This window comes from Glossina fuscipes, unplaced genomic scaffold (assembly GCF_014805625.2).
Source record: "Glossina fuscipes isolate IAEA_lab_2018 unplaced genomic scaffold, Yale_Gfus_2 121, whole genome shotgun sequence".
NCBI lineage: Eukaryota > Metazoa > Arthropoda > Insecta > Diptera > Glossinidae > Glossina > Glossina fuscipes.
In genome coordinates, this window is record NW_023998464.1 from 5512122 (window position 1) to 5530498 (window position 18377).

Here is an 18377-nt window from a genome sequence, read left to right on the forward strand (position 1 = left end):
TATAGACTAATACAATATATGCTATGGCAAAAATTTTCGTGTACGTTTGTGCGTGCGCTTAGCAGTCGCTTCACTACCTGTTTTCTCTTTCTTATTATTTGTATCGATAAAATACCTCAAGGGTGGTGCGGTAAATTGCGAAACATTGAAATAAAAAATTGATATTGGACTGAAATGAATTTAATATAATAAATAAATTAACATAATTTCTAAATTTTACAATCTCTCATCATTTATGAATTTATAAAACAAATTAAAAAAAATCGCGAAATTTTAAACCCAAAATCGTTATATACTTCATCTACGGTTTTCCAAAATCTTCGGCTTAAGAGAACTACTTATTAATTATACGATTTATTCATTGTAATTATATTGCAATTACTTTAGGTACCATATTGTCTTTAAATAAAATAAGTTATATGGCATAATCTTAGAATATACGCCGTCATACCTAAAAGTCATAAACTGAATTTTATTATATAAATTGTAACTCAGCAAAGACATTTTTAGCGAAGACCCGAATCATAAATTGTGGGTTATCTTGAGGGGCTAACTTCACTTCAGTGATATTTTATATTTTCCGGTGAATTTGGGCGTTTCGGGGACTATTCTTATAGCGCAGGAAAGTGCTACGGCGCACATGGTCTAAGATTTTCTTTTCACCTTTAACGAATAAATGTTTTTGTTGTAATCAAATATAAGAACACGGATGGATATATTTGAAGATGTTTTAGATATGTTATCAAAAATTTCGAACGTCTTGTGGTAGTAGTCCGAGGCAAAGCATCTAAAATTATTTGGAGGAAGTGCATAGAATTTCGCAAGAAAGATATAATATATGAAATAGAAGGAAGGATACTATACTCTCTGGCGTCAGGTACGTATACTCTTCATCAGCACCATATTTTGAATCGATCCAATCACATCCGCCTGTCCGTCCCTGGGAAACATTCTTCTGGGCGCAATAATCAACTTAAATTTTGGCACAATCATTGGCACTTCTTAACGCATGTTATGGGGCTTTGCTCTTTACAATAGGCACAACGAGAAAAACTTACATGCATATTTCGTGAATGCATAGATACAGCGCTTGTACATAAGTGGAAAATATCGGCCAAATCTATCAAATACTACGAAAAAAAGTAATATGAGAGACTCGCCCGCATCCGAGTACAATTTTCTTACTTGTTTTATGGCCTATTTCAATATAATTTAACCTAGTTCTTAATTTAATTTACAACAATGATATAGCAACGATTGATTTAATAAAACTACAAGTGTCTTACAGTTTGGTTAATTAATATTAATGCACAAACTTTTGTATGAAGCCCTTGTAAAGGGTTTGAACAACTTTGCTGAGTGCAAACGTTCAAAGCTCAAAACTGAAAGTGCGGAGATAAGAGAGTAAATAATTAAGTAACGGCAGAATCAACTCAATCATTAAAACCAAAAAGCATAATTTCTTCCCGTTTAAAATAAGAAGCATTTAAAACCGGTCTTACCTCTGTTAAGTAGACCAATTCGTAACTTGGCAGCATTAAGCAGAAAATTCTTGAAAAGATCGAAGATTCGCATTCTGGTGAAGTAAAATCCATAGTTCTTTGGGACCTAACGAGAGCGCTAGCTTGTCGGGAAGATACTTTGGCTCGCCCTTCCAAATAATCCCATCAATCTCTTTTCTTAAAGGTTCTTACATTTAAGTCGAATTCCAGAATTCTTAATGAAAGCTGAGATATATGATCGTACTCCTCAACCTATGTTAAACGCACACTTACTCACATGCGTTAGCAGCACTGTATAAGTGAGATATAGGGAGGTACATTTAGGCTGTATTTAATTCTTCAAAATGATATGTGACCTCGATTGATGTTGGTACATGCATTGCTTGCCAGAATTAGATTTGGAACTAGGATGAGACACTGCATTGACATATTCAATCAGAGTATTTGTTCTTACTAACCCAGGGAGAGAACTAATGTCTCCATTTGCTTTATAGGATATAGCAATAATTTTGGTTTCAGATGATTCTAATTTAATTGTAAATGATTCTCACTAGATTAACGCCCAGTATTGTGTATGTAGTTAAGAATTTATTCGATTACTATATATTCCCATCGTAGATTCCACAATTTCTGAATAAAGTTATTAGCAAAAAAGGGTTTAGTTATGTCAGTCTGTAAGTCCTCATGCATAATTCACACGATCATACGCCCGTCAATTATTTGTTAGCTTTCAATAAGGTTAGCATTTAGCTTGATCGCGTTAATATTATCGAAACTCTGCATACGAATATATTTTACGATTATCCGTTACCCGCTTGTTCTCGTTATTCAAGTTCTTCGGGTTAAAGATAAACAAAACACTTATCAATGTTGTTTTATAATTTGAGCAACAAATCGCAATATTTACCGAAACGTCTTATTAAAAACGGAATTTTCGAAAATATTTGCTTCCGAAAAATTAAAGAATGAGTAGACAAATATTTGGTTTATGCCGAACACAATTTGTATTTGTTTTTTCTCTTTTTTTACCTTACGAATTTTAGACTGCTTTGCGTAACTGCAGTCGTTAAAATTTGTTTGTACACCAAGAAAAAACCAATTAATTATTGCAAGCATTTTTTCTTGCTAAATTTATATGAAATAGAGATTTTTGTTATTTTTTTGTAAGTAAGAGATTTTGCAAACAATTTGAGTTCTAACAAACTCCACAGGAAAATTTATGAAGAATAGCAACACATAAAAGAGAAGGAAAATTATAAAAAGAAAAGAAGAAAATCACAAACTAAAAAATTCAATTTCATTTTCATTTATTTATCCATCAACCATCAGCGTACTAAATTTGTTGTTTTGTTTGTAACACCAAAAGGTATATTTATCAGAAATACGATGGGCAGTCTATACATCGATTTGTCTATTGTCTTTTGTTGGCAACCAAGGAAGGATGGTGTATCCGAAGCAAGTACGGTTGCCTTTAACAACCGCCCAAAGTATGCCAAAAGCTTTGCAAAACAAACTGGGAGCCACGGGGGTCAGGAGGCTCGCCTCACAAAGCCACGTATGCCTGCGGGTGTATGATGGACTTTGTTCATAAAGTCGTTGGAATTAAAATTTTCTCGGGAGAGAGTTAATTATACAAAAAGGAATTGACGGATGGCCTTCTCTTTGGCCTGTTAATTAATAAACTCTCTTGAGAATTAATACATGCAAAAATTAAAAAAGGGATTTGACGGAAAGGCTTTGTCCCCTTTTGCCTTATTTTTACTTTTGAACATATGTCACGGATGCCTGCGGGTAATGGTGGTAATTGATCAACGGCGCCGTGGAAGCCTTATGGCGGAAGCGAGCGCAATTTTTACCCTTTTTGAACGCATATCGTTGATCAGTTTGTGAGTCCTGACTGCTTGGGTACGGCCCTTCGGGGAGTACTCGTGGTGGTTGTTCTCGGCAAGTTCCTAGCCAAAGTGGAACAATTTGAGTGCAGGCCTCACCGCTGACAAGATTGGGGATTATTGTTCCATACACAATAAACCGTTCTGGACTCTGGTGTTGTTTAGGCCCCTACTCTGTGGGATTGTTTAACTCGACAGGGGGCGTAGTCCGCTTAAAGTGGCTTGGGCCACCGTGGGGTTAAGCCTTTCAGGCAGGAACCCACGATAAACCCTTGCTACAAATTCTGTCTTTTGTTGGCCCAGATACTGGTAGCAAAGTTTGAAAATCGCGAACTTGGGTGTAAAGGACGTTCAATGCAACAAGTGTGCCAATCAGCCATTTTATCTCTTATCTTTTCACTCGCAGTATCTAGAACTTGACCATAATTGACCGACTGCCAGTTCGTCTGTTGTTGGTAGGTGCTCCTTTCATTGAAACGGATATTTGAAACATGGACTCTTAGCTTAAGACCAGCGATCAAAATTAAGAATGTAAGCAAACTTTATCTTTTCGTAAGTAGTTTAAGCGATTTGCTAAATTCGTCAAATAGGTCTCAGCGTCCAAGAAATACATATTTTTCTAAAAAACATTAGTCTGTTCAATGCCCGTGTGGTATTCTCTTCATCGGTTACGCTGCATTACCGTCTTTGTCCGCTGTCCCTCTATCCGTGAACCTGTCCGTCTGTTACTCTAGCGTCTGTTATTTCGTTCGTCTACATTTTGATCAGTGTGCTGCTTTTTTCTCTCTTCACTTGTGCGTATGTCTAATTACATATTTCGCATTTCGAGTCCCTTTTCGTCAGCCTATAAGTCTTTCTGTTCGTTTTGCACGGTTACGTGTATCTTTGCGTGTTAATGCCCCTATCTATTTGCTCACATATTTATTTTTACACCCTTCACTCCACAGAGACTCTACCTATCACTTGATTACCTACTATTTGAGAAGTTCGGCTAGAAAATAAATCGCTTTTCAACTTGTGTACCGTTGTCTAACATGCGAAAATCTACTCAATTGGTTGACAAATTTCTAAATGTTGAAAATCTGGTCTCCGTGTTTGTACGTTATATGTTGCGCGTATGTTACATTGGGTATGTGTGTAAACTATGTTATTTTGCAATGTTGTTATATTATGCTACAGGCAACAGTTTATTTATCACTTCACATTCTCCATTGAATCTTACGGTTATAGTGCACTCATATCTTTTTAACGAAAAATCTTTAGCCGAAAAGTGTTTACCAAAAAAAAGAAGGAAAAATAGCCAAGTGGTTGTTGGTATCAAAAAATTCGCTTTAAACAGGTTTTTCTATTTTCTTCTTTGTTTTGTCCTTTTTTCTTTGGCTTTTTTTTTTGAAAAAATTTGTTAATAGAAAGACGACCTGTGTGTGTTATTCTTGCCATTAATTGTCGGTTACTTTCACTAAAATTTTCGAAGAGAAAAAAAGAAACAAACAAACGAAAACTTTAGAGGACTATAGAAAATAAAAACAAAAATAAGAAAACACTTTAAAACTCAAACTAACGAAAAAAACACAAATTTTAAATAAAATTTTTCAAAAACAATTTTTTTCAGTTATTTTATTAAAAGTGTACTTAAAAAGCTGTAGAAGCGTGTTAATTTTCAACGAAGTGGGTTCCAAACTCGTTATGTTGCTTTTAGTGCATTAAAGGCCTTGCCAAGCTAAGTAAATAATGAAAGACATGAAAGAAGATTCTTTTTATGAAAAGGATTTAAGTGTTGCTTAACACATAAGAAGATGTGGAGGGAAGTTTTCCAAATTTACAAAATTTAATTAGACTAAAGAAAATGCAAGGACTTGTATACAAAGTGCACCATATATACTTTAAGACAAGGCAGTCACTGCTAGGACCTTCAATTTAAAGTTGCACTGATGAAAGGTGATGCGTAAGTAAGTCTATTTAATAAGTAAAGCAGAGTGATGAAGTGGAGCATAAGTGCAGTCTTGTATTCACGACGCATTTAGCTATATAAGTTCGAAAGTAAATAACCTAAATTGTCTCTACAGCAGGAAAGTCGTACGGAAAATGAGAAGAATTCTCAGGTGTTTTGGTGCGATCTGTTATAGTGATTAGAAACATAAGGTCGGGTTTATCTAGGAATGAGTATGCCGAAAGCACAATAAACTCCTGTCTTCAGCTTGTCATAAGTAAAATGGTCTAATACCCGACCGACAGATTGTATATACAACTGTATACTCAGCGCTTTTAGCTAAAATATCGTCTAAACGATCATCTGCGTTTATTTCATTTAAGCATTTGTGCAAAAAGAGTACAAGCCAATGCTTTTATCAAGAAAGGAGGATCAAATAGGTCCTTATAAGGAAATGAAATGAGGAGCACGACGCTCAATCGGGTTTGAACGATCAATCAAACTCAAAACTCAACTTCCGATTGCGGTTGACAAGGAAATCAGTAAACGTTTACAAATTTGACGATTGCTGTGCTCGCCAATACAGATGCGATCGTAGATATTGAGATAACCAAGATAAAATTGAATATAATTTAAAAAAAAAGGTGAAAAAATCTCTAGAGCTCGTCCACAGCGCAACTAATTTGGATTTTTTACTTGCAGCTCATATACAACGGCAGGTACACCGATCAAAATGTTTTTGTGCAGCTTATGGGTGACCTAAAAGTACGTCCACGCCCAGCCAACACTGTCACACACATCACATTGTTGTCTTTTGCTAAAAGTTGGACTTGATTCGTGTCTCTGCTAAGGTAATTAATAATTACACGATGATGAGAAAAACTGAGCAAAAATAGAAAATATAAACATAGTTAAAGAACGAAATCATACTCGACGTTATAAAAAATTAAAAGAAAATCTATTGTTACTATTGACCACGAACTGGCGAAAGGTTGCAAGACACAAAGTGTGTTATAAAAAATTTTAACGAATTTAAACGATTGCGGACTTTTGATACATCTTAACAGACTTTGAAACCCTAATTTCCTTACTATATTTAGGATGTGTCATCCATACATATACTCTGAAATATATACGCAGGAAACTAGACTAAACTAGTTTTTTGAGAGGCTGATCCACTTCCACTTTTAGATATTTTAATGAGTATTTTAATGCAGAAAACAAAAATTTGGAGAATAGACGAATAAAACTTCATAAATTAATATCATTCTGGATTGTTTGGTATAATAAAAGCTAAATCTATTATAAGCCATTGTGGATGTTACGTACACCGGGACAAGCATTCTTTGCCTGGCAAGTGGTATATGGTGTGCACAATACTCGAAAATTACTTTACTGCAATTCAATGCTTGATATCATCCTCGATGATAATGCGATTCATCAATTTAATTCGTCCATTTGTCCATTTACGTAATTGCGTTTAATTAAGAAGAAGAATTCTTTGAAGCAAAAGTGATTCTGTTTCTTAACTTCCAATAGAGTAAATGTAAGAATTTATTGCATTCGCAAACGAACGCAGACAGATTATTAAACTTGAAAACGTATTTACCGATTGTAACACATCCGTATATCCTGAAGAATATGTAATAAAAAAAAAAATCGAATTTGTTGAGATGAAAAAAACGTTAGTACATTTACTTTATGCATTATCTGTATCATGCTCCACTCTGCTTGCATACATTTTGAAATGAGGATAGTAGGAGTAAAGCGAGAAAACACAAACGAACCCGAAAAGGGAAAATATATTATAAACACATGTCTACATATACACACGCTGGTATTGAAAAAACCATACTGCACGCAACATGATGAAGAGAAACGTAAAATGTAGTCGAACTCCTTGCTGTAATTTATAACAACTTATCGATATCATCAATCATTTGATGGCACAATTACAAACGTCTACACAAAAGACACACACACACACAGAAACACAGACACGTATGCACGTATGTTTAGTGATTTTCTTACATGCATTGTACGCTTACAATTTTTGCAAACATTTCTTTGCCTCTCGCAAGATAAATATAATTTCATTTAAGTAGAATTTTAAAGGAAAAAACTATTTTTTTTCCTTGTGCAACTTTTTTCCATTTTTGCCATTGCTGCAAGGAAATGAGAAATATTTTCACTTTTTTCGGTTTCCTTCTTTTTTTACTTTCTCTCTTTCTGCTCCATATGCATATGATGAAGTGCTGCATGGAAATAATGTTCGTTTCTGTGTTTGTTGGTAAAATTTGAGCACATACACATGTATAATATGTAATAATGTATACATATTGTATATTATAATACTAAAATGTATGTATATGCAAAAATTATATGTTATATACATATCTCTAAAATAGCATATCAACCCAAGCCTTATTAACTTCACTTTGTGCTGTGGGCGAACTCCGCAGAGTCTTTAAAAGATGACAAGGAACACTAATATTGAATTCCTATTCGTCATCATCATGTCATGGTCTTTATAACTGTTCTTATGTTGTGGGCACAAATAAAACAAGTGCGAAAATAAGATAATCTTAATAACATAAAAGACAGCGATGCCTTTGCAACACGTTGCATTATGCAACAAATTGCGATATTAAGTGAAGGCGATTTCACTATTCCGGCCATTAGCTATTGAGGCGGTTTTATACGAAGAATGTCCAAAAAATTGCGTAATGAAAACGATAGATAGTGATTGCACTGTTTCGAGATTAAATAAAATATTTAAGAACTTTCTGATCTTAAGGTGCCTGGATGCTCTATATACAAAAACGACTGAAACATTTGGCTGAGAGTACTGATTACGGAGTGTTCAGGTACATTGAATCGTCATCGTGGTGAACAGCACTTACTCGTGCGCAGGATTTCTAACCGCATGCTTACAAAATTCAATTGGTTCAAGAACGGAAACCTGCTAACTACGCCTAGCGATTGCAGTTCGATAAATGCATTATAGAACAACAAAAAGTGGATAGAGAGTTTTGGAACATAATTAGGGTGCGTATGTGCCAGCAAATGCTTGGAGATTATTTATCCTGATTGCTCCTTCGTATACAAGTATCAATAAACAATTCGCAATTTTCAACATTAAAAATATGCTTTCTAAATAGAAGGACTCTTGTGTGAGTTTTTGGACGCCTTCAACGCTATTCATTTTATTTTTGTTGAGTTTGAATAATTCTAATATTAAAAATTCAACAAACAACGTCGATTAGAACCGCATAAGCAAGAACATGTTGAGATATTTATAAGAATGTTTATTACGTAAGTTATTATTCAAAATAAGAGCACAGCAAGGAATAACTTAAGATATAAAGTTTCAATCAGCTTTATTATTATACCTAACACCCACCACGAGGAATGAAATCCTCCCGTTTGCAGCACCGAGCACCCAAGCACTTTGGGTATTCTGAAATATGCTAATATATCGTGCTGTCTGCTCACTCTATTGCTTGCAATCCTCATATCTCTCTCGAGCATTTTAAAGGTCGTGAAAGTGATTCTTGGCGCTTCAGTCTTATTTTCAGAGTCACTCTGTGTACTGACCATCAACTTTCTTTCCCAATTTTTGCGACTTTGCGAAAACTAGCTACATACAGACCAGTACGCTCAGTCGAGTTGGAACAGAACTTTGAACTTATATGTCAATTGCTTTCTTCTTCGGCATTTTAGCTTATATAAAAAAAAAAATGAAGTAATATTCGCCTGACGCATCAGACCCTGACGCCATTATACAAGCTAGTAAGATTTACTGCACATGTATCACAGTTGGGTGGCCAGCATTATTTTTGTACAGATCCTTCATTTTTATCACAACAAAATTCAGCAATTTTTGTTACATATTGTGACCACGATTGTAGGCGAATCGCGCCTTTGGATATGCAAAGTTTTAAATTCCTATCTTAGCTTTGGTGCCGGTGAGCCCGCTAGCAGGTCGGGTGGATTATCACTTTCTTGAAGGGAAGCATAAGTACATCTCAGAGATGTCGGAAGCGTTGTTGTGAAAATGGATCGGTATGTAATATCGAATATGTAATAATGTAACGTTTAAAGAAGCATTTGTTTTTACAAAGAAGGTATTCAAAATTCGCCTTAAAGCGCTGTCTCTACTGATTATTATCATTCGATAAATATCATGCGGTAAATAAAATACGTTGCATGCAATCGTGTCCTTAATGCTGTGGAGCTTATTAATATTCAATGGCAATCGTAAGAATAACTCTTCTGTGTATTTACTTATGCGTTTATATGTTTACGCAACTAAGTTTTAGCATTAGTAATAAATCATTTGCAAGTAATTGTGTAATTTATATAATTGTTAATCATTTTATAAATTTATAGGCAATTAGGCATATAGTTTGCAAAATAACTTAACACATTCGATTAAATTAATAGAACACAGATATTTTCATACTCAGTATTATTTTCAAATAGTTTCCGAAAATATCTGCTATTTGCTTGTCAGCTGAATACTTCACATATGCTATTGTTTCGAAATATATTCGGGTTATTGAATAGTAACTAGAGTCTTCAAGTCGCGGTTAAAATATGTTTGAAAGACATGTATCTCTCAATGGTACGAACATGAGTTTAATCGTGTTCCTAAAAATTCCAAAACACAAAAAGTAATTACTTACAATTAAAATGTTTATGTGGCTTCATTATAACCATAACTTAATATAAATATAATAAATGTAAACCTTTTTGTTTCGTACATATACACATTCTTTTCTTCAAATATATGTAATGATGTCGAGCAACCATTTTCAAGGTAAATCAGTACAGTTTGAAAGTCTGCAAAAATGTCGAATTTTATACGGATATTACGTATAATCTAAGAACAGCAAACAAAACAAATTGGGTTCTCTTAGATTTTGTTTGTATTACTCAGTGTTAACACGACAACTCTTCTGGTTTCTGAACTATTGACGGGTACCTGACTTTATCTTACACCAACTGTTGTAAGCTTATGTCAAGTTCTTGCAAATGTATGAATCAATTCAAAAGTATTTTCCGGCTCGAGCAATCTTCATATGTTATATCCACAACTTTTGCCTATAGGTCGCAATTTCAAGATCTTTTGATTCAATTTTCCATTTTTTTGATTTAAAGACGAAGTCTATTGAAAAGTGATTGGATCGAATCATTTTGACGACCACCGCATGCTGAAATGCCCATTGCTAAAAGGTAGTAACATGCGAAGAAATTGTGATACATAGCATTGCATAGTAATAAAAATGGTTGAAAACTGGTAATGTGGTGCGTGAAAGTAATGCGAAAAATTTGGAGCACTTTTTGTATTATCTATCTATAAAAAGTTGCTTGCAAAAACTTGGCCTTCACACGACAGCTAGGGTAAACTTTATAAATTTGTTCTATAAGCGGTTCACGATGAAAGTGGGACAAATACGTGTTAGGAAAAATGAAGTGAAAATCTAATATGAAGTTTCTACCTATAAACATTGTGTAGTAACAGTTGGCAAATGAAAGTTTTAGCTATTCACGGTATTCTAAATACTGTCATCTGAGGAACGTCTTTTCTGTCTGAAGCACTTACAGAATGCGATAACCAAATTGAATACTATACCTTATAGTGATATATGCGTTGACCGAAATAGAAATTTTTGTTTTCTGGTAAGAGCGGTTTTAAAAACAAAGAAAAGTAACGACGGAGAAATCGTCCCCCAAAAACTAAATTTTATTGTAAACAGACTTTATTAAAATACATTGTCTGCAGATTTTTTGTTGTTTTGTTGTTTTTTGTTATATTTAGAGTAGACGGCCTTGCTTCTATGTCTTTTCCGTGATACTTCTTAATCCAAGCGTTTTGATGCCGAATTTTCGGTATATATTGAGTAAATGGTCACCTGATCTTAGCTGAGAGCAACCGCTCATCGACTGTCTGCCTTAACCAACCTGCCTGCGCTATTCTCAATAAGTTGTTTCGATATTTAAAGAGTGAAGAGTACGTATAGTACGTATGTACTGTAGGAGGAGGGAGGCGCATTTGTATTTTACAATGTTATTAACAAGAAACGCATGTTTTTAATAAAATTATTTTGTTGGTTTTTCCAAACATGTAGCAACAAAATCTTAAATGAGTCAAACTGAATCGCACCGAGCATTTTGAAATTCAGACACCTCTTTCCGTTTTTAACTGAAACACTGGTATATAATAACCTTACGATATCTTAATATCGGAACACAGAGAAAATTTATCTATTACGACTGATCGATAGTTTTCAATTTATTGAAACACAGTGAGCTAAATACCTTTTAATGAACGTTCGATCATTAAATATGAACATTATACACCAACTAATAACTTAAAAAATTGGCAAAGAGATTGTCTTCTTTATTTATCATTTACGGTTAAAAACAGAAAAACCGAGAACGAATTAATAAAATAACGCAATTGATGACTGAGCTGTTTCACGAAAGTTTATAGAAGAGGATGTAAGTTGCTCAAATTCATCTATTAAAGACTTGTGAGTTGAAGAAAACTGAGTTATTCGGCGGACTCGTAATCTAAAGACGAATGAGACTATGCTCAGGATAGATGTTAATGTGTGTCCTCTCCTCTTTGTTTGCTAGAAATCTGGTTAAATGAAGCAAAGGCCCGGAATATAAGGACATAATGATATAATTAATGCATTTTAATACAAAGAAAGCAGATTAACGAGACTTACAGAGACAGTCGGGCGTTTAGTATATGTTTCGTTAAGCAATCCCAAAATAGTATATCAAAGAAATTGTGTTTTTAATGTATCCAGAATTTTGGTTGCTTATCTTTTTGGACATTAGATAAATGGGAGGAAATGCTTCCTCGTTGGGAATAGGTAAGCAAGCAAGTTAGACGCGGGAATTATAACGAAAATTTGCTTCACCTGATATTGTATATCTGATTTCGACAGTCACGCGGATTCCATACCTGTTTTCAAAAACCACCGCTTTCCAACTTCTTGCATAATATGCAGAAGTATAGCCTACGGCCTCCGAAGGAATTAAGAGAAAGTTCATACACGTGAATTATTCTTGTTCATGTGTTCCCAAGTTCAAATAAATTGGATTTAGTTACGCGAATACATAAAGATAAGAAGATTTCTTTTGACTTACCGATTAATAAAAATTTCCAAATATGCATTTGAATGTTAAGTGTCGATGAGTCCATTCAAGTTGAAAATTGTACTAGCATTGAATAAGAAAACTTAAAATAAAACGTCGAAACACATAAACGCACCCAGTGACAATCCGATATTCAGCAATTATTTTCGCTTAATTGATGATTTTTCGAATATCTAAAGACATCGTTGTTAGTGTAATAGGAAATCGTTGTTGAATCATATGAAAAACTTCTGAGACCAAATTGGTAACGATGGTCGACTGTTGATTGTCGTGTGTTTGCATTCAGCGCTCAATTCATTGTTAATGCGTACGCAGCAACAGCTGACGATAAAACAAGTGTCATTATCGTTTTGCGAGATGTGTAGATGCTATGTTGTTGGTAAGTCGTTTGGCATTTTGTATTTGTTGTAAATTTCATAACAGTTAATTAATTTAACGTGAAAGCTGTTCTGTCGTTTTATTTGTGTTTTTATTTAGTGCTTCTCGTTCTGTTTTTGTTTTTTATTTGCTGAAACATCACTTTGCAAACTCAGTTTTTGTATTTTATAATTTCTTTCTCTTTTACTTCTCCTTATTGTTATCTCCGTTGCAAGTTTCGTTACTTTTTAATGCATTATTTGCACAGTAATTAGTTGTTGATTTTCTTTCACAAACACAATTAGTTTTCGGTTTCCAGCTAAGTGGCAGCAAATAATTTGTGCGCGTCTAAGCAGCTTAGAAGAAGCAGTGGTTTCGGTAATTGAACTGCGAAAGCTAAGGAAAGTATCGGAAAAAAGTGAAAATTAATAACGATAAGAGTAATGAGTTTAAAAAAGAGCAACAACTATGTATAGTTAAATAATATATACGGTATATAATTACATACCTACTAAAAATATGTTTAATTCTTTACAAAAAGTTAATGGTATCATGATGTTAAGAAAGACAAGTTGTTTATAGAGAGTAGTACGGAGTTGTGCGGGACGAATTTGTTCGCACCCAATCACACAACACTGCAATTGCTTGCTGTAATCTTATTTTATTTTAACAAAATATGTTTCCAATATTAAGGCCCCAAAGCTATCATCTGCATGGCACACCTCAGGCTAAATGACTTCAAGGGAAATCCCTTAAGCAGACACTTACTACTTATATTATATATAAAATAAACTACTAGATCATCCTCTGCAATAAACTTTACTCTTATCCGACAACTGCCATCTTGCTGTGCCAATGCTACCGTAATGGTGAAAACGTCATTATGTCATTACGCTTACACTTACGTTACGCTGTAAACGACGTTATACAGTACGGTATCGTTTGGTTGGATTCATAGCTTTAGCCAGTTGTCTACATCCCAGTTTCACTTTACTTTGAAATTGAAGTTTTTAAAAAAATTTAAATAAAAAAAATTAAAAATAAAGTGAAATTGGCAACACAAAGCATTGTAAGGGTAAAATAAAAAAACACTATACAAGCGTTGTTACACAAAGAAGTACGAGCAATTACATCGCAATTACATCGCTATTCATTTAAGGGTTATAGGAACGTACAATGTAATAATATAGATACATAATATCGTCCATCTCTAAAGCTCTCAAGAAAGCTTTCTTGAGCTGTTAAGAAGTGTATATTCCTTAAATCCTTTGTAGGAAACACAATGCAATCTCATGATATTCCTGTTAAAATAATCGTGTTTTTTATAACCGAAACAATACGTCTCCAGGTATTGGTAAAAGTTATTGCGTTGAATTTTCCTGTAGCAAGGAAATAAAACAATGCTATTCAAAATGTATTTATGACCACTGCGCAGGATGTACATCTGTGTTTTCAAATAGCTTTAAGGCAACATAATACTCATCGCAGAGTCAAGTCTCAGCCAATGAAAGCCATGGTAAGGTACTCTGTCTCTATATCTGTTTTTAAGCGGTTTACAGATTGCATGTGGTTCATACGAAACTTCTTGCAAATAAGTGCAGCTGAGGAACTTTTCAAAACTATTTTTAAGAATTGTATTTTGTTGCTTTTACCGTTCCTTGCATTCTATTAACGGGGATAGACGATAAGACGTATTTAGGGTAGCAAATGCTACCTAAATAGGTAGCTAGGGAATATAGTGAGACTAGTAGTGTTGTACAGGCGAGCAGAAGGAAATTAAAACGGCAAATGATTTCGTGTCAATCAGAAATAGAAACGACCAACGGTAAAGTTGTAAAAGAAGAAATTTAAATAATGAAATTTTCTCTGTTGATTGGGATAATGCTTTCTAAAGAATTTTACACAAGTGTTGGGGGTAGAAAATTCAACTCAAACTAAGTCAAGAAGACAATTCTTTTTAATATTTTCAACTTCGTTTTCTTTTTATTTTCCAGACGAAAATCCTTCCTCTTAGACGTCCTACTTACAGGATTTAAGTGCAAGGCTTTACAATTTAAATGCTTCGGGTTTTCTTTACGGTCGAGTCTATTGTTTTTACCCTCGATAACAAACGCAAATAATATCTGTATTGTAGTTGAAATGGAATGAAACAATAGTTTCGTGTTTTTTGCTCGTGTCAGTTTTCATTACTTTTTGTCTGTGCCTCATGCTTTCATTACAAAAGTCATGCCTAGGCACAAAGCAAGAGAGAAAGAGGCAGAAATAGAGCGAGAGACAACGAAAGCGCTTTGCGCTCTACTAAACGAATTAAATGCAAACGGATTTCAGTGGAAAGATAATAAAAGCGGCGATGATTACAGCGATGATAATGTGTGATGATAATGACGTTGTAAGTAATGATAGTTTTGATTATATTGGTGATGATGATAACGCTGAGGGAAATAAACAAAAATCTTTTGCACTGATGAAAACAAAAGGCAAAAATGAAAAAAAAAAAAAAAAAAAGAGACGCATCAAAAATTCAAAAGTTTTCCTATACGAGAAGCTGAAGCATATATAACTGCCAAAGTTGTGAATCAGAAAATATCTACAAAATGCATTAAGAGCGAAAGTAAAGGAAGAAGTTAAACAAAAGTGCATAAGACAGCGTTTAGCACAACAAAACCGTAATCTTTAATATTTCAGTGATATTGCCATGCGACGCGACATAAATACGTTGATGATAACGGTATGTGACAGGCGCAGCATGTACCCTTGCAAGCGGGCATTTAATCTTTGCAAAGAGATAAACCTTAGAAGCCGAAAACCTCTGCGAAAGAGAACAAATAGCAGCAGTCAGTCAGTAACGGAAGCGCATACAACTACTTACGCCTAGATTTTATGCCAGATGATGGCGTAACGGCGTAACAATATACTGTAACAAAACGTTTTTACACATTCACATTAAAATGAAAACAATAAAAATCACACGTTCTATTGTTAACAAAATAATATAATGGAAACTATTGAAATTTATTGTGCAAGGCGGCGTGAATTATATGGACGAGACACAATAATTTCATGCAGTAAAAGCGGACGCTGGTGGAAATATTCACAGGGTGAATCGATAAGGTGATGGAGATAAAGGGCGCTATGGAAAAACGAAAAATTCGAATCTCTAAAGAAAAAAACAATTTTCCGGGAAAATATGTCGAGGATTAACTTGAAACGGATCATAACGGCTTTCGAACTTGAGGCCAGACAACGTTCGAAGTTTTTAAAAGCTCCTATTGCACACAATTCCTATAACTGAAGCATTTGATAAGACTTAAATTCCGCGAGAGAAATCTGAGCATCAATTTGACGCACGGGAGAGCTGCCACACACCACATGCATGTTGGCTGCTATTGTGTTATTATGCAAGAAACCCCGACTTAAGTTCAAAATGAATGCTTGTAAAATTAGCAGATCAGAAGAGCATAGGGATTCACTGCTTGGTTTTTACCTATAGTAAGGAGTGAGCATTGTCGCAACTGTCGCATAGAATTAGCTCGATCTGCAGTCATAACTAAGTCAGTTACACGATTATGTTAATATATTCTCTACTCTAGTACAATTAATTTGCTGTAGAAGCTATAAGCTGTGAGTGCCTCATAACAAACAAAGTCTCTGGTTAATGTTCGTTCGACAGGAGATTTTCTTTCTATGTATGTACATGATAAAATCTGAAGCAAGCAGATCGTGCCCTAATTATTATCTGGAATGTGAAAGACTACATGGTTGAAGCATGACAGACATACAGGATGCAAATGTTAAGAGGCCATCTAGTGACAACGCTATAAAATGTATACAAATATATAAATAACTAAAGGATTGCTTTGTCATAGCGATAGGTGCCTATATGCAGTCATGAGGGGATCATTGAGTAAAGCGAACTTCATTACTATAAAATTTATTGAAACTTCGTGGCTTTTACTCATCAGAGATCAAAACATATTTCTTTCCAAAGTCACGCGAGAAAAAATGAATATCCGGGTTCGGCAAATTAACCCCAGCATAAGAAAATGCCTATTCACACAAACTTTGTTGTTTTATTGTTTTTTGGAAACGATCTCGTTTTGATAGGTCCTCAACTTTCAAGCTTTTCTTCAATTTAGTCCGAAGCACGACTTATTAGTGATTTAGTATTGGGATCAGCTAATGTAATCCAGAAATTTTCAAATTTTACATTTGCTTATCCGTTTCCGTGTCGTCTTTTTGTTTTCTTAATGTGTTCAAAATTTAATTGAAAAACATTATTTGTTGAAAAACGACTTTAGCAAGAAATTTAAATCATGGTTTTATACAATGGCGCTGTGTTGATGAATGCTGTCAGAGAAACACTCTTCGTGCTCGTGTCCTGATGGAACAAACAACGATTTCATAGTGGAAAAAATTTAAATAAAATAAAATAATAAACGCTTGACTAAATAATTCGATTATATATATATAAGAGGAGTTAGAGGATGTAAAAAAAAAGTTTCAAAACTGGGACTGTTTTAATACTTCGCTACAAAAAACTTTTCCCTAACATCGAAAGTAGAGAACATAAACTATTTTTCAACTCAATGGGGTATTGTTTGCGATGTCATAGACACAGTCCGACCAACCAACCAACTAACACATGAAGTCATACATACTCAGACCACTGGGACAATGGGCGGATGAGTGCTTGTGTGAAAATACATATTTGATGACATTTTTCAGCTGTTGTTAACTCAGCCATTATTGTTTTTTTCTTTTTTATTATCGTTATTGTTGTTGTTATTGTTATTTCGTTGTTGTTATTTAGCTTTCAGTGTTTTGTTTTACAGTTGACTACACCCATCTACAACATGCCAGACCGTCAAGCCTATCATTTCCAAACATACAGTCTGTCATTCATTCACTCATTCATTCATTTATGTATAATACGTACGCATACATATATCACATCATGTTTAAAAAAATCACTCATACGTGATGCTAGCCGGACTAAGTTTAGTTGCGTTATATGCGTTTGCATCAAAGCTTATACATACATAAATGTATTAAGGGGTTTCTAAGCCTTAGCCAAACGTAATGGTATTCACGTTTAGTGGTTAAAAGGCATTTTTATATGGAACCGTAACAAAGCAACAAACAAAAAGAAACAAAAAACTACGCAATAGTGAAACGATTGAGCGGAATTTTGAAAAACAACCACTTTACTGCTGTTGCTATTCCTGATGACATTTGATGCTATTTTGCAATTAATTCAAATTATTTAAGTCATTAAATTATCGATGCATGTAACGGATACATTATTAGAAATATGTGAAAATGTGGCAAGCAATCTTAAAAATACTTGTTTCGTTTCGAGACCGGCGTGAACAAGATGTTGAATAGAAATGCAATAAAACCATCTTAAGAGTTACGAAGACACGACTGTGGCCTCAGAAGAGACTTAAATGTTAGTGAGCGCTGGCATCAATGTCAACACTCCATACTTTGTACTGCAGTTCACCCCCAACCGCACAGTACCTT

General features: G+C 34.4%; 1 protein-coding gene across 2 annotated transcripts in view; it reads right to left on the bottom strand.

The window, feature by feature from the left end:
- Positions 1-18377, bottom strand: part of LOC119640662 (putative neural-cadherin 2) — a 317900-nt gene that overhangs the window by 148082 nt on the left and 151441 nt on the right. For both annotated transcript variants that reach the window (XM_038038857.1, XM_038038858.1), the window contains exon 3: positions 12489-13250. In XM_038038857.1, the coding sequence (XP_037894785.1) occupies positions 12489-12543 (55 nt within the window). In that variant the 5' untranslated portion in view covers positions 12544-13250. The remainder of the gene's footprint in view (positions 1-12488; positions 13251-18377) is intronic.